The 24,368-nt window shown below is 46.1% G+C and overlaps 1 protein-coding gene across 2 annotated transcripts in view; it reads left to right on the forward strand.

Moving 5' to 3' along the window:
• The window catches only part of MRPL54 (mitochondrial ribosomal protein L54), a 48,710-nt gene that overhangs the window by 3,226 nt on the left and 21,116 nt on the right, over window positions 1-24,368 (forward strand). For both annotated transcript variants that reach the window (XM_077253844.1, XM_077253853.1), the window contains exon 2: window positions 4,851-5,007. In XM_077253844.1, coding sequence (XP_077109959.1) covers window positions 4,851-5,007 — 157 coding nt within the window. The remainder of the gene's footprint in view (window positions 1-4,850; window positions 5,008-24,368) is intronic.

Raw genomic sequence — 24,368 nt, forward strand, 5'->3', positions numbered from 1 at the left:
TGCTTGGCTACGTTATAGCACTACGTTATAGGCGCGTGCTTAGCTACGTTATAGCACTACGTTATAGGCGCGTGCTTAGCTATGTTATAGCACTATGTTATAGACACATGCCGAGCTACATTATAGCACTACGCTATAGGTGCGTGCTTAGCTACATTATAGCACTACGTTATAGGCGCGTGCTGAGCTACGTTACAGCACTACGTTATAGGCGCATGCTTAGCTGCGTTATAGCACTACTTGCGCCTGGGCTATATTCTAGGCTGGTCCGAAACATGTGCTCGGGCTTATTTACAGGGGTCGGCTTATGTTCTTTCATGAGCACCAATCCACATTCATTGTTTAACAGAATATCAACATTTAGTCACATCTAATCATGTGATCATATTCTGGAGCATCAGTGTACTTCTCCAAACCCTGAATTCCATCAGGTATTTCTTCAGATTTCATTTTCCCATATACACAAGAACCTGTCAGCAGGATTGTGCTCAGTAACCTACAGACAGTGTCAGGTCTGCGCCGTTATACTGATTACAGTGATACCTGGTGATGAAATCTGTCTTGTGGTTGTTGTTTAATCTTTATTTTCAGCTATGAGTTAATGATATGCTCGTGCCCCGGGTGCTCTGCTTAGGTATTCATAATGCAGACTACTGACAGGTCACTGATCCCTCACTGACCTGCCCCCTATTTTACAAAATGAAATGTCGGCAGGGCCACCGAACACCCGCTGTCACACCTCCAAACACCCCCTCGTCCCAGCCTGCAGCAATGCGCCACTCTTTCCTCCTCCAGCAGCGACCCTGGGACCCTTCTCCACTGCGGCCAGTAAGGTATATTTGAGTTATAAGACACACCTTCTTTTTTTGCCTCCAAATTTAGAGGAAAAAAAGTGTGTTGGGGTTGGAGCCAAGGACTCCAGCGCTGCAAGGCTGCTTATGTTTTCGCTTTGACGACTGGACGTTTCTGTGGTTGGAAAGCTATCATTGGGATGCAAACTTTGTGCGTCACTGCTGTATTGGGGAAAACCACTGCCCAGATTGACTTCAAGCATGTTTTGATCCAGCAGTATGGGCGCGTCCCTTTCCAGGAGGTGAAGCAACTTGAAAATGTACTTTTGTTTCGTGGAACGAGCAGACTGGTAAACCAATAGTCAGCACTATTTGGAATCATAACTATAGGGGTAACAATCATGGTGCAGATAGTGCTGCAAGAAGGCGCACATGGGTCGGTCTCTTTCATGAGGTCCAAGTCCATATTGTGTTGGCGGCGGGATAACACTCAAGCTTGCTTCCTCCATCCTCTCATGGCAACCACAGACAACAGAGTGGGAATCATTATCCTCTTCATCTCCTAACTTGCGCGTCCATCACTTTTTTCCTTCTCATCCTTTTCATGGTCCTTCTCCATGTGTTCCTCCCATGGCAACTGCCTGTGAGATGACAGACCTGAACTTATAGATATTGCTAACCCTAAAGGCATCCCACTCTGCTTCCTCCTCTTCCCCGGGACCACCACCACCTCCTCCCATAGACTATTCAGTGTTTGCTCTAGGATGTAGATGACAGTACGGCCGGGGGTCACACTGAACATATGGAAAACTGGTCCGAGTCTCCCTGCTGAGAGTCACACAAGTGTTCGCTGTATGGTCATCCGTGTGTAATGTGTTTGCAATGCAATGATGCGATTTTCTCGCACCTATGTATCCGTATGACATCCATATGTCTTTACATCTCACTGCTGTTCCCCATTGAATTTAACCCCTTCACCTCCGGAGCATTTTTATAACGGATCTGCGTTATAAACTTCGGTGAAGCACTTGGGGGTTCAAAGTGCTCATTATACATCTATATAAGTTCCCTTGGGGTTCTAGTTTCCAAAATGGGGTCACTTGTGGGGAGTTTCTACTGTTTAGGCACATCAGGGGCTCTGCAAACGCAACGTGATGCCCGCAGAGCATTCCATCAAAGTCTGCATTTCAAAACGTCACTACTTCCCTTCCGAACCCCGACGTGTGCCCAAACAGTGGTTTACCCCCACATATGGGGTATCAGCGTACTCCGGAGAAACTGGACAACAACTTTTGGGGTCCAATTTCTCCTGTTACCCTTGGGAAAATAAAAAATTGTGGGCTAAAAAATCATTTTTGAGAAAAGAAAAATTATTTTTTATTTTCACGGCTCTGCGTTATAAACTTCTGTGAAGCACTTGGGGGTTCAAAGTGCTCACCACACATCTATATTAGATCCTTGGGAGGTCTAGTTTCCAAAATGGGGTCACTTGTGGGGGAGCTCCAATGTTTAGGCACACAGGGGCTCTCCAAACGCGACATGGTGTCCGCTAATGATTGGAGCTAATTTTCCATTCAAAAAGCCAAATGGCGTGCCTTTCCTTCCGAGCCCTGCCGTGCGCCCAAACAGTGGTTTACCCCCACATATGGGGTATCATCGTACTCGGGACAAACTGGACAACAATATTTGGGGTCCAATTTCTCCTGTTAACCTTGGGAAAATAATAAATTCCGGGCTAAAAATCATTTTTGAGAAAAGAAAAATTATTTTTTATTTTCACAGCTCTGCGTTATAAACTTCTGTGAAGCACCTGGGGGTTTAAAGTGCTCACTATGCATCTAGATAAGTTCCTTGGGGGGTATAGTTTCCAAAATGGGGTCACTTGTAGGGGAGCTCCAATGTTTAAGCACACAGGGGCTCTCCAAATGCGACATGGTGTCCGCTAACGATTGGAGCTAATTTTCCATTCAAAAAGTCAAATGGCGCGCCTTCCCTTCCGAGCCTTGCTGTGCACCCAAACAGTGGTTTACCCCCACATATGAGGTATCGGTGTACTCAGGAGAAATTGCCCAACAAATTTTAGGATCCATTTTATCCTGTTGCCCATGTGAAAATGAAAAAATTGAAGCTAAAAGAAATTTTGTGTGAAAATAAAGTACTTTTTCATTTTTACGGATCAATTTGTGAAGCACCTGGGGGTTTAAAGTGCTCACTATGCTTCTAGATAAGTTCCTTGGGGGGTCTAGTTTCCAAAATGGGGTCACTTGTGGGGGATCTCCAATGTTTAGGCACACGGGGGCTCTCCAAACGCAATATGGTGTCCGCTAAAGATTGGAGCCAATTTTTAATTCAAAAAGTCAAATGGCGCTCCTTCCCTTCCGAGCCCTGCCATGCGCCCAAACAGTGGTTTACCCCCACATGTGAGGTATCAACGTACTCAGGACAAATTGGACAACAACGTTCGTGGTCCAGTTTCTCCTTTTACCCTTGGGAAAATAAAAAAATTGTTGCTAAAAGATCATTTTTGTGACTAAAAAGGTAAATGTTCATTTTTTCCTTCCATGTTGCTTCTGCTGCTGTGAAACACCTGAAGGGTTAATAAACTACTTGAATGTGGTTTTGAGCACCTTGAGGGGTGTAGTTTTTAGAATGGTGTCACTTTTGGGTATTTTCTCTCATATATATACCCCTCAAAGTGACTTCAAATGTGAGGTGGTCCCTAAAAAAAGGTTTTGTAAATTTTGTTGTAAAAATGAGAAATCGTTGGTTAAATTTTAACCCTTATAACTTCCTATCAAAAAAAAATTTTGTTTCCAAAATTGTGCTGATGTAAAGTAGACATGTGGGAAATGTTATTTATTAACTTAAATTTAATTAAATTTCCGATTTTTTTAGAAATAAACGCAAAAATTATCGGCCTAAATTTACCACTAACATGAAGCCCAATATGTTATGAATAAACAATCTCTGAACCGCTAGGATCCATTGAAGCGTTCCTGAGTTATTACCTCATAAAGGGACACTGGTCAGAATTTCTAAAAATGGCCAGGTCATTAAGGTCAAAATAGGCAGGGTCATGAAGGGGTTAATCTGTGTAACACCGCCAACCTAACAATGCCTGTAGTTTACTTAGCAAAATCCTGATGACAGGTTCGGTTTATAATTATTTCTACAGCTACAACTAATGCCACGCTAAATTAGTCATCACAGTTACTATGCCCAGGCAACGCCGGGCTCTTCAGCTAGTAAAATACAGTATACAGCTCAATCTGATCTTCAAATAGGGATGAATACAAGAATTCACTCATAATTAGTAAAAAATAAGTTATCACCTAACATATTGATTTATCCATTGACTGCTCAACAAAGTGGTAAAAGCCTCTGATGAAGATCGTAGCTTTGCTAGTCTACAATGTACATGTGCCAGCAGAGTTCCAAATCTCATCATTAAAAACTGTCAGGAACTTCATGACATGGGTTTCCATGGCCAGGCAGCTGCATGCAAGCATTAAATTACCCAGCCAAATGTCATATGGTGTAAACCACTGGACTCTGGAGAAGTGGAAACTTGTTCTGTGTAGTGACTAATCACACCTCCCTATCTGGCAGGCTGATGGATGAGACCGGGTTTGGTGAATTACAGGAGATTTGATACCAACCTGACTGCAACATGCCAACTGTAAAGTTTGGTGGAAGGATAATGCTATGAAGTTGTTTTTCAACAGTTACATTAAGCCCCTAAATATTTCAATATGACAAGTAATTTTTTACAGTAATACGCTTCAAACGTTGTGTTAACAGTTTAGGCTCTTTTCTATTCCAGCTTGTCTGAGCAGCCGTCCGTAAAGGTATGGTTAGGTGAGCTTGTTGTGGAAGACTAGATTTCATAATATTGCAACAACATATTGTCCACTTTAGTCAACATGAATTCAGGCAATAGTTGCGTGTGATGGGTTTGATTCATATGACATATTCATGCTGAGAATACAGTTATGAATAAATAGCGTTTTTATTTTTTACAAATCCCTCTTGGAAATAACAATGTCGTTTTCTTCACAGTGCTTAAAGGAAAGGGAAAAGGATTTGTTAAAGAGGTCCAAAAAGGACCCGAAGTATGTAAAGACCCAGCTATCCTGATGACTCATGCCATGGGAGTGAATATATATAAGTCTGGATCAAATGTTAAGTTAAAGGATGACTCTCAGTATCCTGAATGGTAATTCACTACTTTACTTCCAAGGAATATCGTTATACAGCAGGCACTCCAACCAAATAAGTCGTCACAAGAAATGCTTCAGAAGACCCACGCTTTAGCTATAAAGAACAGATGTACAATTTTTCTTTAGTAAATCAAAGTTAGCAGCTCATGAATGATTTACATGCCAGAAGCCCCAGAATACTGTAAACTGCTATTTTTCAAAGGAACCTGTCATGTCCTAAAACGCTATGACCTTAGATACACGGTTAATGGACTTCCAACGCTGTTCGTCTGGATTACTGGATGCATGGCTGCCTCTATTTGGTAATAGAGGAGTGCATGAAGCAGGTCCAGTCATCTCTCACTATATTGTGGCGTATGTGCGCATGCCCCGGCTCGTTGACAGCTCGCTCTACTCCGATGCGCTGTCAAGCAGGGTTGGAGCGTGCATACACTGCTCACACTGTACTGAACGATGAATCTAGCTGGTTCAGCAGCCCTATATGACTGAGACGCTGAAAGCCAGCAACCTGAAGTTAATGTTCTACTGGCAGCCCGTGATTTCAGTAAGTCAGCCGGACAACATTGGCGCTTCATTATCCTGCCGTTTTACCAAATATCTGCAGGTAAATAGTGTTTGGGAACATGACAGGTTCTTGTAAGGGCACTCCTCTTCCGTGCCTTGTTACCAGGGCTAAAACCACCTTAGATACAGAAAACACCAGAAAGTTTTGAAGCTTTGGGAGTCATTTGAATAAGCCTTTATTTCTAGAAATGGCAACAATATATTAAAAAGTATATATGTAAAAATATATATATATATACATATATACTTTTTAATATATTGTTGCCATTTCTAGAAATAAAGGCTTATTCAAACGACTCCCAAAGCTTCAAAACTTTCTGGTGTTTTCTGTATCTAAGGTGGCTTTAGCTCTTTGGGTCTCCCTTAATCACAGTGGTTTCCACTGTTGCTCTTACAGTACACCCTGATCACTGGTCACTTGCTATTTTGAAGAAATATATATATATATATCAATGGTATAATCCGAGGGATCTTATAAGGGTATACTGTATTCAATTTACTTTGTAACCAGGGCTGTAGAGTCTGTAAGCCAAACCTCCGACTCCTCAATTTCCATGACACTGACTACGACTCCCTCGTACATGGCTCATATTTAAGTGATAAATTTACTGTAGTAAAATAGAAACATCAGGCTTTTAATCATTATTATATACAATAATCAAGTGATTTAGATAGAACATAAAATATATTTATTGGAATACAACTTTAGAACAAAAATTTTTTTGCATATTTACAATTTATCATACACTAGGCAGTAAGTGGGAAAACCGTTTTCAACAAAAACGTACTGAATAACATTTGTGCCAAGAAATAGTTGCCTGGGACAACAAAAGAGATGTACCAGTCCAAGATAGCATTTAAAATATAAACTTTTTATTAAGATAAATAATGCACAACACAGGTAAAGGAAAATGGGGAACAATAAGGTTGATAAAGTGTATTGTGTACTATTCTGCTTATGGAAAAAGGGGCACACTACACCCAATTAGAAAGCTAACTTGTAGAGCAATGAATACTGACCCATCGGTACAATATAATTGGCCGTAGTCATATATATATGCATTTTACCCCAAAATGGGTTTAACAGCTATAATAGATGGATCTAAACAGCACTATAATAATAGAAATATAATAGTGCTGTTTAGATCCATCTTTCTCCTTCGTCTCATTGGACACAGGACTGTGGGTGTATGCTACTGCCACCAGGAGGCTGAAACTAAGTAAACATAAAGAAAAGTTTAGCTCCTCCTCCACTGTATACACCCTGACACTGGCCGCAGGCAAACCCAGTTCATGCTTGGCGTCCTTGGATGCGGCGAATTGTGCAGCATTGGCTGCCGCAAACGCAATTTCCATTAGCAGGGCTTTATGGTTGAGGACATGGCAGGCGGATTCTACCTCAAAAAAGTCTCTTGCTGCTCTTCCCTATCAGAGCGGCCAATTATTCGGCGAAAAATAGGATCAGGGATGATCTTCGACCCCTCCCAAGGGTTGACAATCCTTCCCCGGGTCAAGGTCCTGGCTCTCCGGCAGGAAGTAAGGGCCCTTCGCCAGCCAGTCTCTCATACCATCCGGTTTTGCATGAGAGTCTTAGGAAGGATGGTGGCAGCAATAGAGGCAGTTCCTTTTGCGCTGCTCCATCTTCGCCCCCTCCAGCATGCTCTTTTGGCATCATGGGACAGGAGTCCATTCTCTCTCAGCCACATGTGCCGTCTGTCTCCAAGTCAGACAGGCTCTCGCATGGTGGACAATGAGTTCCTCTCTGCAACGGGGGAAGCCTTTTTCCCCAGTCCATTGGCTGGTGGTCACGACCAACGCCAGCCTTCTCAGATGGGGAGCAGTGTTTCGCCACCACACAGCCCAGGGACGATGGTCTTTGCGGGAGTCAACCCTCCCGATCAACCTTCTGGAGATTCGGGCGGTTCGGCTGGCTCTGCAGCATTTTCATTATCTTCTGGCAGGCCGCTCTATCCGGATTCAATCGGACAATTCCACGGCCGTGGCATACATAAATAATCAGGGGGGTACCCGCAGCAGGGCAGCTATGCACGAGGTAAAACAAGTTCTCTACTGGGACGAGAAAAACCACTCGGGTGATCTCGGCAGTCCACATCCCGGGCAGAGACAACTGGGTGGCGCATTTTCTCAGTCAGGGTCTTGCGCTGGGGAGTGGTCACTCCATCCCGACGTTTTCCGGCAGATTTGCCAACACTGGGGAACTCCGGAGGTGGACCCGATGGCCTACGGGAAAAATGCCAAAGTACCCAGGTTAGTCGCCCGATATTGGGATCCACAGTCAATCGCCGTGGACGCATTAGTTCTACCCTGGAACCAGTTTCGCCTCTCCTATCGATTTCCCCTTCTGGCACTGCTCCCGAAGGTAGTCAGGAAAATCAAGACAGAGGGGGTCCCAGCAATTTTGGTCGCCCCAGATTGGCCTCTTCAGCCATGGTACGCAGACCTAATACAGGTGCTCGCCGAAGCTCCCTGGCGGCTCCCAGAGCTCCCGGATCTTCTCTCCCAGGACCCGATCTACCACCAGAACTCAGGAGCCCTGTGTTTAACTGCCTGGCCATTGAATCTTGGATTCTAACAAAGACCGGGTTTTCTCAAAAGGTAGCTGCTAATGTTTAGCGCCCGGAAGCCCGCCTCAGCACGTATTTACCGTTATACCTGGAAGGTTTTCTTCGCATGATGCAGAAGGCGTGGTCTCTGCCCGCTTCGTTTCTCTATCCCTAACATTTTAGCATTCCTCCAGGTCGGCCTAGATTCGGGTCTTGCACCGAGTACTCTCAAAAGACAAATATCAGCCTTTCGGTTCTTTTTCAGCACAAAATCGCTGCCAATTTACAGGTGAAAACTTTCATACAGGACGTTGTTTTCATGGTACCGTCTTACAAGGCTCCCCTGGACGCTTGGGACCTTAACCTGGTCTTGAGTGCCCTGCAGGAATCCCCTTTCGAACCTCTTCAAGATGTTTCCTTGACATACCTCTCCTGCAAGGTTGTCTTTTTAGTGGCCATAACATCCATTAGGCGGGTCTCGGAACTAGCGGCTTTATCCTGCCGAGCTCCGTTTTTACAGTTCCATCAGGATACGGTGGTGCTCAGGCCAGCACCTTCTTTTTTGCCAAAAGTGGTTTCCTCCTTCCACATTAACGAGGACATTGTATTGCCTTCGTTTTGCCCGGCGCCATCGCACCGTGTGGAAAAGGCTCTCCATACGCTGGATCTGGTGAGAGCACTCAGGAGGTATGTTTCACAAACGGCATCCTTTCAGTAGTCGGATAAGCTGTTCATCCTTCCTGAGGGTCGCAGGAAGGGACTTGCTGCCTCAAGATCGACCATAGCCAGCTGGATACGATTGACTATTCAGGAGTCCTACCGCATCAAGGGCGCGGTCGTTCCGGCTGGGATCAGGGCACACTCCACTCGGGCAGTGGGCTCTTTCTTGGCATTTCGGCACCAGGCATCGGCAGAACAGGTTTGCAAGGCAGCAACCTGGTCCAGTCTACAAACTTTTTCCAAATACTGTTATATCCATACTCAAGCTTCTGTGGATGCAAGTCTGGGTAGAAGGATCCTTCAGGCAGCTGTAGCGCACCTATAGGCGGTAAGTGCCTAGGGTTTTAATCCGTTGAGTCAATTTCCCACCCAGGGACTGCTTTGGGACGTCCCACGGTCCTGTGTCACCCAATGAGACGAAGGTGAAATATGGATTTTTGTGTTACCATAAAATCTTTTTCTCCGAGACGCTCATTGGGGGACACAGTTCCCACCCTGTTAGCCAGATGGCTCCTTTTTTATTTATTTTTGTTCTTTTGATTTTATCAGTCGGTGGGGCTGTTTCTAGACACGTTGTTCCTGTATTAAAGCTGATTTATTTTTTGTTCTCCTACTGCTTTTTGCACCAACTGGTTTCGCCTGCGTCCAGTGTCAGGGTGTATACTACGGAGGAGGAGCTAAACTTTTTTTATGTTTACCTAGTGTCAGCCTCCTGGCGGCAGTAGCATACACCCACAGTCCTGTGTCCCCCAATGTGCGTCTCGGAGATGGTGATGGGAGCTTGGATTGCTCCTATGCAGGTGAGCCCGGAATGACAGCACCCTCTTTAGAATTGTTAGGTGTAGAGGGAATCTGCCCAGCTCGGCCCGACAAGCACTGTTGGAGGTGCTCCGGTGGACCTAGAGAAGGTGCTTGCAGAATTCCAGGTGGAATATTTCTGTTGGACTGGAATCCCACCTTGACCAGTCTGGGTAGGTGTGGGGACCCCGGACTTCGCTGCCATACAGGAGGATTGGGGCGATGATGGAGTCGAAGATTTTTAGCCAGACCCTCACTGGTGGCTTCAGATGGTAGAGTTTCCTTTGGATGGCATAGAAGGTTTTGCAGGCCTTGTCTTTCAGGGTCTCTATGGCTTGTTTGAAGCTCCCTGACCGGTGAATCTCTAGGCCTAGGTAGGTAAATTTGTCCGTTCCTGTGAGGTCGCAGTTGTTGAGGACAAATGATGGGTGCTGGTCTGATCTTCTCTTTCTCCTTTGGAACTCCATGGTGTTGGTTTTCTTTAGGTTGACCGGTAGAGCCCAGGTGGAGCTGAATTTCTCTAGGATTTTTAGGTTGTCCTGGAGGCCTTTCTCGGTTGGTGACAGCAGCAGCAGGTCATCTGCATACAGCAGGAATTTCACCTGCGTGTCGTGGAGGGTGAGACCAGGTGCTGAGGAGGATTCCAGGGCGGTAGCCAGCTCATTGATGTAAATGTTGAAGAGTGTTGGACTTAGGCTGCAGCCTTGTCTGACCCCGCGGCTCTGCTGGAAGTAAGCAGTTCTTCTGCCGTTCACACTCACGCTGCAGCGGTTCTCGGTGTAGGAGCTTTTGATGACATCATAGGTCTTTCCTCCTATTCCGCTCTCCAGCAGTTTCAGGAATAAGCACGGGTGCCACACTGAATCAAAGGCCTTTTTAAAGTCCACAAAGCAGGCGTATATCTTCCCATTCTTTGTATTGTAGACGTGTCTCTGAATGAGGCTGTGCAGAGTGTAGATGTGGTCAGTGGTTCGGCATGAACCCTGCTTGGCTCTTGCTGAGGACGTTGTGCTCGGTGAGGAAGGTGAGGATCCTCTTGTTCAGGATACCGTTGAACAGTTTTCCCAGGTTGCTGCTGACACATATGCCTCTGTAGTTGGCTGGGTCATACCTGTCCCCACTCTTGTGGATGGGTGTGATGAGGCCTTGGTTCCAGGTGCGAGGGAAGTAGCCAGCACTCAGCACAATGTTGAAGAGTTTAACCATTGCAGCCTGTATTTCTGGTGGGCTGTACTTCAGCATTTCTGGTAGGATTCCATCCAGGCCACCGGCTTTTCTACATCTTATGGAGGAGTGTTATGATCCCAATGGCAGGGGACCTCAAAGATCACAGCAAAGTCTGCAAAACATAAATACCAGCTCATAGGGAAGTGGTAACTAGGCTGACCATATACCTGATCCTAGCGCAAACACTAACAGCAGCCGGGGAACGTGCCTACGTTGGTCCTAGACGTCTCGCGCCAGCCGGAGAACTAACTACCCCTATCAGGGAAAATAAGACCCCTCTTGCCTCCAGAGAAAAGACCCCAAAGTAATACAAGCCCCCAACAAATAATAACGGTGAGGTAAGAAGAAAAGACAAACGTAAGAATGAACTAGATTTAGCAAAGAGAGGCCCACTGACTAATAGCGGAATATAGTAAGAAGACTTATATGGTCAGCAAAAAAACCCTGCAAAATAACCACGCTGAATATCCAAGAACCCCCAAACCGACTGACAGTGTGGGGGGGGAGAATATCAGCCCCCCTAGAGCTTCCAGCAATAACAGGAATCACATATTGTACAAGCTGGACAAAAAATATGAACAATGCAAATGATCAAGAGTACGAAAGCAGGACTTAGCTTATCTTGCAAAGAACCAGGACCTGAAGACAGGAGCAAACAGAAGTGAACTGATTACAACGATGCCAGGCACTGGACTGAGAATCCAGGAAGTTTAAATAGCAACACCCCAAGCCTAACGAAGCAGGTGAGGACCAACCTGGTAAAAGACAATCCAAGTGCCAAATCACTAGTGACCACAAGAGGGAGCCAAAAAGTATAGTTCACAACAGTACCCCCCCTTTAAGGAGGGGTCACCAAGACCACCAGGGCGACCAGGATGAGCAGCGTGGAAGGCACGAACCAAATCGGCCGCATGAACATCAGAGGCGGCCACCCAGGAATTATCCTCCTGACCATAGCCCTTCCATTTGACCAAATACTGGAGCCTCCGTCTAGAGAGATGAGAATCCAAGATCTTCTCCACCACGTACTCCAACTCGCCCTCAACCAACACCGGAGCAGGAGGCTCAACAGCAGGAACCACAGGCACAACGTACCGCCGTAACAAAGACCTATGGAACACGTTGTGAATGGCAAACGACACCGGAAGATCCAAACGAAAAGAAACCGGGTTAAGAACTTCCAAAATTTTATAAGGACCAATAAAGCGAGGCTTAAACTTAGGAGAGGAAACCTTCAGAGGGACATACCGAGAAGACAACCAAACCAAATCCCCAACACGAAGTCGGGGGCCCACACCGCGGCGGCGGTTGGCAAAACGCTGAGCCTTCTCCTGTGACAACTTCAAGTTGTCCACCACATGATTCCAAATCCGCTGCAACCTATCCACCACGGAATCCACCCCAGGACAGTCAGAAGACTCAACATGACCCGAGGAGAAACGAGGATGAAAACCAGAGTTGCAGAAGAATGGCGAAACCAAAGTAGCGGAACTAGCCCGATTATTAAGGGCAAACTCTGCCAATGGCAAGAAGGTCACCCAATCATCCTGGTCCGCAGAAACAAAACATCTCAAATAAGCCTCCAGTGTCTGATTAGTTCGCTCCGTTTGACCATTAGTCTGAGGATGGAAGGCAGATGAAAACGACAAATCAATGCCCATCTTAGCACAAAAAGATCGCCAGAATCTGGACACAAACTGGGATCCTCTGTCGGACATGATATTCTCCGGAATGCCGTGTAAACGAACCACATTCTGAAAAAACAAAGGAACCAGATCGGAAGAGGAAGGCAACTTAGGCAAGGGTACCAAATGGACCATCTTGGAAAAACGATCACACACCACCCAGATGACAGACATTCCCCGAGACACCGGAAGATCAGAAATGAAATCCATGGAAATGTGCGTCCAAGGCCTCTTCGGGACGGGCAAGGGCAAAAGCAACCCGCTAGCACGAGAACAACAAAGCTTAGCCCGAGCACAAGTCCCACAGGACTGCACAAATGACCGCACATCCCGTGACAAGGAAGGCCACCAAAAGGACCTAGCCACCAAATCTCGGGTACCAAAAATTCCCGGATGCCCTGCCAACACCGAGGAATGAACCTCGGAAATGACTCTGCTGGTCCATTTATCAGGAACAAACAGTCTGTCGGGTGGACACGAGTCAGGTCTACCAGCCTGAAATCTCTGCAACACACGTCGCAAATCCGGAGATATGGCCGACACGATCACTCCCTCTTTAAGAATACCAGCTGGCTCCGAGACTCCAGGAGAGTCAGGCACAAAGCTCCTAGAGAGAGCATCAGCCTTAACATTCTTCGAACCAGGCAGGTATGAGACCACAAAGTCAAAACGAGAGAAAAACAATGACCAACGAGCCTGTCTAGGATTCAGGCGCTTAGCAGACTCGAGATACATCAGATTTTTGTGATCAGTCAAGACCACCACACGATGCTTAGCACCCTCGAGCCAATGACGCCACTCCTCAAATGCCCACTTCATGGCCAACAACTCCCGATTACCAACATCATAGTTCCGCTCAGCAGGCGAAAACTTCCTAGAGAAAAAGGCACATGGTCTCATCACAGAACAACCAGAGTCTCTCTGCGACAAAACAGCCCCAGCACCGATCTCAGAAGCATCCACTTCAACCTGAAAGGGAAGTGAGACATCAGGCTGGCACAAAACAGGCGCCGAAGTAAACCGGCGCTTCAGCTCCTGGAAGGCCTCCACGGCTGCAGGAGCCCAATTAGCCACATCAGAACCTTTCTTGGTCATATCCGTCAAAGGTTTAACAACGCTAGAAAAATTAGCGATAAAGCGACGGTAGAAATTAGCGAACCCCAAGAACTTCTGAAGACTCCTAACAGACGTGGGCTGAGTCCAATCATGAATAGCTCGGACCTTGACTGGGTCCATCTCCACGGCAGAAGGGGAGAAAATAAAACCCAAAAAGGAAACCTTCTGCACTCCAAAGAGACACTTTGAGCCCTTCACAAACAAAGCGTTATCACGCAAAACCTGAAACACCATCCTGACCTGCTTTACATGAGAATCCCAATCATCCGAGAAAACTAGAATATCATCAAGATACACAATCAAAAATTTATCCAGATACTTCCGGAGGATATCATGCATAAAGGACTGAAACACTGAAGGGGCATTAGAGAGCCCAAAGGGCATCACCAAGTATTCAAAATGACCTTCGGGCGTATTGAATGCAGTTTTCCATTCATCTCCCTGCCTAATGCGCACAAGGTTGTACGCACCACGAAGATCTATCTTGGTGAACCACTTGGCGCCCTTAATCCGAGCAAACAAGTCTGACAATAGCGGCAACGGATACTGAAACTTAACAGTGATTTTATTCAGAAGCCGATAGTCTATACAAGGTCTCAAAGACCCGTCTTTCTTGGCCACAAAAAAGAATCCCGCACCGAGAGGGGAAGAGGATGGACGAATATGCCCCTTCTCCAAAGACTCCTTGACATAAGAACGCATCGCGGCATGCTCGGGTACAGACAAATTAAATAATCGTCCCTTAGGAAATTTACTGCCAGGAATCAAATCTATAGCGCAGTCACAGTCCCTATGAGGAGGAAGAGCACTGGACCTGGACTCACTGAATACATCCTGATAGTCACACAAATACTCAGGAACTTCTGAAGGAGTAGAAGTAGCAATAGACACTGGCGAAGAATCGCAATGAATTCCCTGACAACCCCAACTTGAGACAGACATAGCCTTCCAATCCAAAACAGGATTATGGGTCTGTAACCATGGCAGACCTAAAACGACCAAATCATTCATTTTATGCAGAACAAGAAAACGAATCACCTCCCGATGTTCAGGAGTCATGCACATGGTCACTTGTGTCCAATACTGCGGTTTATTTTCCGCCAGTGGCGTAGCATCAATTCCTCTGAGAGGAATCGGAACCTTTAAAGGCTCCAGGACAAAACCGCAGCGCTTGGCAAACGACAAGTCCATAAGACTCAGGGCAGCACCTGAATCCACAAATGCCATAACAGGGTAGGAAGACAATGAACAAATTAAAGTCACAGACAAAATAAATTTAGGCTGCAAATTACCAATGGTGACAGGACTGACAACCTTGGTTAGGCGTTTAGAGCATGCTGATATAACGTGTAGAATCACCACAGTAAAAACACAGCCCATTCTGACGTCTATGATTTTGTCGTTCGGTTCTAGTCAGGATTCTATCGCATTGCATTGAGACAGGTGTCTGTTCAGACAACACCGCCAGAGGTTTAGCGGATTTGCGCTCCCGCAAACGCCGATCAATCTGAATAGCCAGCGCCATAGAATCATTCAGACTTGTAGGAATTGTAAAACCCACCATCACATTCTTAATGACTTCAGAAAGGCCATTTCTGAAATTTGCGGCCAGAGCACATTCATTCCATCGAGTAAGCACGGACCATTTCCGAAATTTTTGGCAGTACACCTCAGCTTCATCCTGGCCCTGAGAGATGGCCAGTAGAGCTTTTTCTGCCTGAATTTCAAGATTAGGCTCCTCATAAAGCAATCCGAGCACCAGAAAAAACGCATCAACATCCGCCAATGCAGGATCTCCTGGCGCTAACGAGAAAGCCCAATCCTGAGGGTCGCCACGCAAGAAGGAGATAATAATTTTGACTTGCTGAGCTGAATCTCCAGACGAACGAGGTTTCAATGATAGAAACAATTTACAATTATTCCTAAAATTCCTAAATTTAAATCGATCTCCAGAGAACAGCTCAGGAATAGGTATCTTAGGCTCTGACATAGGACTGCTAACAACAAAATCCTGAATGCCCTGCACACGTGCAGCAAGCTGATCCACACTAGTAATCAAGGTCTGAACATTCATGTCTGCAGCAAAGCTTCAAGCCACTCAGAGATAAAGGGGAGGAAGAAAAAAAACAAAAAAACCCCTCAGAACTTCTTTTCTTTTAATCCCACTTCAGCAATGCATTAACTATTTATTGGCCTGGCATACTGTTATGATCCCAATGGCAGGGGACCTCAAAGATCACAGCAAAGTCTGCAAAACATAAATACCAGCTCATAGGGAAGTGGTAACTAGGCTGACCATATACCTGATCCTAGCGCAAACACTAACAGCAGCCGGGGAACGTGCCTACGTTGGTCCTAGACGTCTCGCACCAGCCGGAGAACTAACTACCCCTATCAGGGAAAATAAGACCTCTCTTGCCTCCAGAGAAAAGACCCCAAAGTAATACAAGCCCCCAACAAATAATAACGGTGAGGTAAGAAGAAAAGACAAACGTAAGAATGAACTAGATTTAGCAAAGAGAGGCCCACTGACTAATAGCAGAATATAGTAAGAAGACTTATATGGTCAGCAAAAAAACCCTGCAAAATAACCACGCTGAATATCCAAGAACCCCCAAACCGACTGACAGTGTGGGGGGGAGAATATCAGCCCCCCTAGAGCTTCCAGCAATAACAGGAATCACATATTGTACAAGCTGGACAAAAAAATATGAACAATGCAAATGATCAAGAGTACGAAAGCAGGACTTAGCTTATCTTGCAAAGAACCAGGACCTGAAGACAGGAGCAAACAGAAGTGAACTGATTACAACGATGCCAGGCACTGGACTGAGAATCCAGGAAGTTTAAATAGCAACACCCCAAGCCTAACGAAGCAGGTGAGCACCAACCTGGTAAAAGACAATCCAAGTGCCAAATCACTAGTGACCACAAGAGGGAGCCAAAAAGTATAGTTCACAACAGAGGAGAGTCTCTCGGCTACTTCCTGTAGCGTTATAGGTGTATCCACCGGGTTTTGGAAGTTTTTGATTTTTCCCTCCATTGCTTTTAGTTTCGCCATTATGTTTTCCTGTTCTTGGCTTAGTTCTTCCTTTGGAATGTCTTTATAGAGGTCTCTGAAGTATTGGAGCCAGAGGTTGCCATTTTGGATATGGGTGTTGTTTTTCTTGTCTTTGGTGCCCATGTGGTTCCATAGTTCCCAGAAGGAGTTGTCCTGGAGGGCGTCTTGGAGTTGGTTAAGCTTGGTAGAGATGTAACTCTGCTTCTTCCTCCTGAGGAGGGTTTTGTACTGCCTTTGTATGGAGTCATAGGCTTCCCTCAGACCCAGGTGGTTGGGGTCTCTGTGTTTCTTTTTGGAGGCTGTTCTCAGGGTCTTCCGTACAGCTTTATATTCTTTGTCAAACCAGCCATTGACCTGTGTTTCTTTTGGTCTCTTGTAGTCTACTTTTTTAAGGTCGGACAGTCTGGCCATTGCATAGAATATATTGTTGAGGTCCTTTGCGGCTTGGCTCACTCCCTCTGGGTTTGGCTTGTACTCGAGGTTGTAGAAGTGGTGCAGCATCCGCTGTATTTCAGGTCTGCTGGAAGCTTCTTTATACTTTAGTGCCGACATTTTGGACCATTTATAGGATGGAGGCCGGGTGAAGAGGCCGCTCTGCTGTGGCTTCTGAGTGGATGGTTTCTCTGTAGATTTCATGTACAGAAGAACAGAAGAAGTTGGCTGTGGTCTGACAGGTGCGTTTGGGGGGTGACTATGAGGGCGCTGACATCTGCCAGGTTCAGATCTGTAATGGCGTAGTCTACTACACTCCTCCCTACATGGGAGTTTAGTGTATACCTTCCTAAGGAGTCACCCTTGCTTGGTCCATTAAGGATATGAAGTCCTAAACTTCTACATACGTTCAGGAGCTTTCTGCCACTTTTGTTGACTGTACTGTCATAGCTGTTTCTCTCAGTGTGTACAGGGTCTTGGCCGCCATTCTCTGCTCCAAGTATGTAGATGTTTCCATCTGTGGTCAGGAAGTCTCTCTCTCTCCCTGTTCTTGCATTGAGGTCCCCAAAGATGAGAACTTTGCCTAGGGCCTGATAATGGGCGGCTTCTCTTTGTAAGATCTCGAAGCAGTCTGGATTGAAGTAGGGGGACTCTGGCGGTGGTATATAGGTGGCACAGAGGTGGACATCCGACTGGCAGGTGAGGATGGAGCTGCTGATTCTGATCCATATGTGGCTGCCTCCTTTCTTCACCGGTTTGATGTACGGGTGGAGCTCCTCTTTATACCAGATCAATACTCCTCCTGAGCCCCGGCCCTGTTTGATGTGTTTATTTTTCTGGGAATGGACCGAGAATTCCTTGTATCCAATAGGCACCAGGGATTCGTTTTCGGCTCTTGTCCAGTGTATACACATACACATACACACACCTATATATATATACATACATATATATATATATATATATACATACACATATATATATATATATATATATATGGATACATACACATACATATATATATATATATATATATATATATATATATATATATATACATACATGTATAGAACTATGATGCCATGGACTATAGCCCCCACAATGGATCTGCCCCCATCCACCTTCCCTATGCCATGGACTATAGCCCCCACCCTGGATCTGCCCCCATCCACCTCCCCTATGCCATGGACTATAGCCCCCACCCTGGATCTGCCCCATCCACCTCCCCTATGCCATGGACTATAGCCCCCACCCTGGATCTGCCCCCATCCACCTCCCCTACAGCTCCTACCCAACATCCCCACAGTCCCTATTCCTATTGCCTTTATACACTTGCTTTGGCAAAACTGATGTGTATTTGGTCCTGCCAATAAAGCTTCTTTGAATCTTGAATCTTGAATCTTGAATCTATATATATATACATACACATACATATATATATATATATATATACATACACATACATACACATACATATATATATATATATATATATATATACATACATATACATACACATACATATATATATATACATACACATACATATATATATATACATATACATATATATATATACATACATATATACATACATACATATATATATATACATACACATGCATATATATATATATATACATACACATGCATATATATATACACATACACATATATATATATATATATATATATATATATATATATATATATATATATATATATATATATACTCACCGGCCACTTTATTAGGTACACCATGCTAGTAACGGGTTGGACCCCCTTTTGCCTTCAGAACTGCCTCAATTCAAATTCAAATTCAAAGAAGCTTTATTGGCAGGACCAAACACACATCAGTTTTGCCAAAGCAAGTGTATAAAGGCAATAGGAATAGGGACTGTGGGGATGTTGGGTAGGAGCTGTAGGGAAGGTGGATGGGGGCAGATCCAGGGTGGGGGCTGTAGTCCATGGCATAGGGGAGGTGGATGGGGCAGATCCAGGGTGGGGGCTATAGTCCATGGCATAGGGAAGGTGGATGGGGGCAGATCCATTGTGGGGGCTATAGTCCATGGCATCATGGCTGTCTTTCTCGCAGTCTATGACATTCGTTCACATACCGCGCTGCTATCTCCACTGCTCTCTCTTCTTCTCCCAGCAGGATATATGTCTTCTCTTCCTCCTTCATGGTGATGAAATCTGGGAAGAGATCGGAGAGTCTCCTGAAGTGAGTGTCCCTCACTGCTGAGTATTTGGGGCAGTGTAGCAGGAAGTGGGTTTCGTCCTCTATGGCCTCCTGATCACAGTGTTGGCACAGTCTTTCCTCCCTGGGCTTGTAGTTCTGCCTGTGTCGGCCACATTCGATGGCCAGACTGTGGGCACTGAGTCTATATCGGCTAAGGATCTTGCGATCTCTGGGGTCCGGGAGTTTCTCCAGATATGGAGCCAGTCTGTAGTCTCTCTGAAGGCTCCGGTACATGATCAGTTTCTGTGAGTTGTTGATATCATTCTTCCAGTCACTGACTGACTGGACTGACTGACTGACTGATTCTTCGTGGCATAGATTCAACAAGGTGCTGGAAGCATTCCTCAGAGATTTTGGTCCATATTGACATGATGAGCTTGTACAAATTGTAGCCTCAGTTTCCTGTTCTTAGCTGAAAGGAGTGGTACCCGGTGTGGTCTTCTGCTGCTGTAGCCCATCTGCCTCAAAGTTCGACGCACTGTGCGTTCAGAGATGCTCTTAGGCCTACCTTGGTTGTAACGGGTGGCGATTTGAGTCACTGTTGCCTTTCTATCAGCTCGAACCAGTCTGCCCATTCTCCTCTGACCTCTGGCATCAACAAGGCATTTCCGCCCACAGAACTGCCGCTCACTGGATTTTTTTTCTTTTTCGGACCATTCTCTGTAAACCCTAGAGATGGTTGTGCGTGAAAATCCCAGTAGATCAGCAGTTTCTGAAATACTCAGACCAGCCCTTCTGGCACCAACAACCATGCCACGTTCAAAGGCACTCAAATCACCTTTCTTCCCCATACTGATGCTCGGTTTGAACTGCAGGAGATTGTCTTGACCATGTCTACATGCCTAAATGCACAATGAGTTGCCGCCATGTGATTGGCTGATTAGAAATTAAGTGTTAACAAGAAGTTGGGCAGGTGTACCTAATAAAGTGGCCGGTGAGTGTGTATATATATATGTGTGTGTGTGTGTGTGTGTGTGTGTGTGTGTGTGTGTGTGTGTGTGTGTGTGTGTGTGTGCGTATGTATGTGTGTATGTATATCGCCGGGGGTCCATAGAGCCGATATAGGCAGCGGGGGGCCCTGTCTCGGACCTGGTGGTTTTATCCTGCCCTCTGAAGGCCATGATCCAGGGTCAGCGGGCTCTGTGCATAGGCAGGGGGGGAGAGGCAGTGAAGCATGATCCAGTCTGCCTCTCCCCTAAAAGACTCCTATGGCCTGTAATAGGGGACGGCGGTCTCCTGGCGCTATGCCGCCGGACAACCTGGGGCCAGGAGGAGACGGCGGCTACCCACATGGAAGCGCCGCGTACGGGGCATCAGCAGCTGCTCAGCGCTCCTCACGTTGCCTCCTGAGAGCCGGACGCCGGGAAAATGAGGCGCAAAGCATCTCTGGGTAATCCAGAGTGTGCAGGCGTGGGTAGGTGTTTCCGGGGCGGCGCGCTGCATTATGGGAAATGGATGCTGCGGCGCGCAGCCCACATGAAGGATTAAAGGAGGGGCACCTGCGGGAGCCGGTGCTCAATATTCACAATGAGTGAGCAAGAGCAACCGGCTGAGCAGGCCTCCAGTCCCCTCCAAAGAAGCACCACCAACAGCAGCGCCATCGACCGCAGCAGCGACAGCAATAAAGAGATGCCTCCTCCCAGCGTCGCAGTTCAGGATCCCAGCGCAGCAGAGGCTCCGGTGGATCCAAAATTTCAGCAGCGGTACAAGTAGTAGAGACAACTCCTACACCACAACCGGGAAAGAAGTGTACCGCAAAAGTAAGGCACAGAGTCTGTGCGATCTGTTCCGTGGAGCTGCCCGCTACATGGGTGAAAGAGCGCTGTACTACATGTATAGAGAACCCCATTTGTGAAGAGTCCCCAAGATTTGCATCTGACTTAAAGGAGCTCATAAAAACTCAGGTAGAAGACGCGCTCAAAGGGGTTAAAAGCTCAAAAAGGAAATGAAAATCCAGACATAGATCCCCGGAATTAAGTTCCAGTGAGGAAGATAGTCACCATTCCAGTTCAAATAGTTCACTCTCTTCACCCTCATCCTCGGAAGCTGGTCGCAATTGCTTCCCTATTGAAGAAACAGATGCCTTAGGCTACTTTCACACTAGCGTCGTGCACTGCACGTCGCTATGCGTCGTTTGGTAGAAAAAACGCATCCTGCAAAAGTGCTTGCAGGATGCGTTTTTTCACCATTGATTTGCATTAGCGTAGCATTGCGATGCTTTGCCACACGTCGCAACCGTCGTGCGACGGTTGCGCCGTGTTGTGGCGGACCGTCGGCTGCAAAAAACGTTACATGTAATGTTTTTTGCTGCCGACGGACCGCCATTTCCGACCGCGCATGCTCGGCCGGAACTCTGCCCCCACCTCCCCGCACCTCACAATGAGGCAGCGGATGCGTGGAAAAACAGCATCTGCTGCCCCCGTTGTGCGGCGCATTTACTGCTAGCGTCGGCCCGACGCACTGCGACGGGCCGAGTACGACGCTAGTGTGAAAGTAGCCTTAGTAAAAGCAGTTAGGGCAACAATGGGGCTGGTAGAGCCTCGGGTCAAAAAAAGGGCACAAGATTTAATGTTTGGTGGCCTAGAACAAAAAAACGGAGAGCGTTTCCATTAAATGAGAAAATTACAATCTCTAATAAAAAAGGAATGGAAAAGGCCAGATAAAAAAGTTCTCTTAACCCCAAAGAGAAAATACTCCGTTGATGATCCCTTCTGTTCTTTCTGGGGAAAAGCGACAAAATTAGACGTTGCTATTGCAAAAGCGTCTAAAAAATTTTCCTTACCTTTTTGAAGACATGGGGACCCTGAAGAACCCTATGGACGAAAAGGCTGAGGTATTCTTAAAGGGTTCTTGGGAGGCGGCAGGAGGAGGATTGAAACCAGCTGTAGGCGCTACATGCACTGCCAGAGCATTAATGGTGTGGCTATACCACCTAGAGTCACAGTTAAAACATAAATCTCCCAGAGAATCACGTTTTGACTCGATCTCAATAATGAAAGGAGCAGCTGCGTTCTTAGCGGATGCATCTATAGACTCGGTTAGGCTTGCGGCAAGATCTGCTTCTTTTTCAAATGCAGCGAGAAGGGCTTTATGGCTCAAGAGTTGGCCGGGAGACTTACAAACAAAATCCACGCTATGCTCCATTCCCTGTGAAGTGGAATTCTTATTTGGGCCAACCCTAGACAACATTCTTGAAAAAGCAGGGGATAACAAAAAGGCCTTTCCAGGGTTTCCCAACCAGTCATATAGATGGCCCTTTCAGGGCAGAAGATTTATGCTCAGGAAGCCCCCTAGAAACCAAAAAGAGGGTTGGGAAGACAAAAGATATAAAGGGAAAGGCTTTATGTTCAACAAACCCGAAAACAAAAAACAACCCCAATGAGGGTGTGCCCCAGGTGGGAGGGAGGTTAACCCACTTTCTTCCAGCCTGGGAAAAGATTTCGGGAAGTGGATGGGTACTAAATATAATTAAACAGGGTTGAAGCTAAAATTCCACACTGTCCCGTCCCCATCACTTTATCATAACCCCGCAAAGGAGAATAGAGGCCGAACAACTAGCCTTTCAGAAAGAAGTACAGACTCTTTTGACGAAGAACGTCCTGCAGGAAGTCCCACAAGAGGAGAAAGGCACAGGGTTTTACTCCCCTGTGTTTCCCCGCACAAAACCGGATGGAACTTACTGGATAATTATAAACTTGAAAAAACTAAACAAATTCTTGTTGACGGAAAGTTTCAAAATGTAAACAATAAAAACTTGTGTGAGAACCCTTTATCCGTCTTGCTTCATAACTGTCATCGATTTTAAAGGATGCATATTACCATGTACCAATCCATTTAGATCACCAGAGATTCCTCAGAGTGGCGGTAATGATGCAGGGGGAGTTAAAACATTATCAATTCAAAGCCCTCCCCTTTGGTCCTGCCATAGCCCCGAGAGTTTTAACAAAACTGATGGCGGAGGTCATAGCTCACATAAGAGAGCAAGATATAATAATAGTGCGATATCTGGACAACCTTCTGGTGATTGGCAAGTCCTCCATTGCAGTCAACAGTTGGACAAAGTGATGACATCCCTGACAAGTGTAGGTTGGATGTTGAACTTGGCAAAGTCCAGGACTACCCCATCCCAAGTACAGCAGTATTTAGGGATCACAATAGACTCAGACAAGAATGCCGTCTCCCCGAAGGGAAAATTTGAAATGTGTCAGTTTAATAGCACAGCTGAGGGGATCCCCGGTCATCACCTTGCGCAAAGCGATGTCCATACTAGGGTCAATGACTGCCTGTATCCCAGCGGTCCAATGGGCCCAAAGTCATACCAGGGACCTACAATGGGAGATACTAGATGCAGAGCCTCGCTTAAAAGGAAATTTAAAAAAGTGTTTAAAAATCTCCTCAAAAACAATACGTTCCCTAGCTTGGTGGGTGGATCCGGGCAACCTAGCGAGGGGCGTCCCTTGGGTATGGCCATCATCTATAACTCTGACCACGGACGCAAGTCCCTGGGGCTGGGGGGCTTATTTAGACAATCAGATTACTCAGGGGGCCTTGGTCGGAAGAGAAAAAACTCGTCTCCTCAAATATGAAAGAACTCCTGGCGGTAGAATGTGAAATCAACCACTTTCTAGACTCTCTCAAATCCCATCATGTGAGAGTGCTCTCAGACAACAAGGTGGTGGTAGCATATTTGAATCACCAAGGGGGCACCAGGTCTCGGTCATTGATGGGGGTCACGAGATCCATCCTGTTATCAGCAGAGTCCAACCTAGCCTCTTTGTTGGCCGTTCATATCAGGGGCACAGAGAATCGAGCCGCAGATTTTTTAAGCTAAACACATTTGAGGCAAGGGAAGTGGGAATTGAACCAGAGAGTTTTCAACCACATAGTTCAGCTTTGTGGGCTCCCGGAGATAGACTTATTCGCGAACAGTCACAATCGGAAAACTCGC

This window comes from Ranitomeya variabilis, chromosome 1 (assembly GCF_051348905.1).
Source record: "Ranitomeya variabilis isolate aRanVar5 chromosome 1, aRanVar5.hap1, whole genome shotgun sequence".
Lineage (NCBI taxonomy): Eukaryota > Metazoa > Chordata > Amphibia > Anura > Dendrobatidae > Ranitomeya > Ranitomeya variabilis.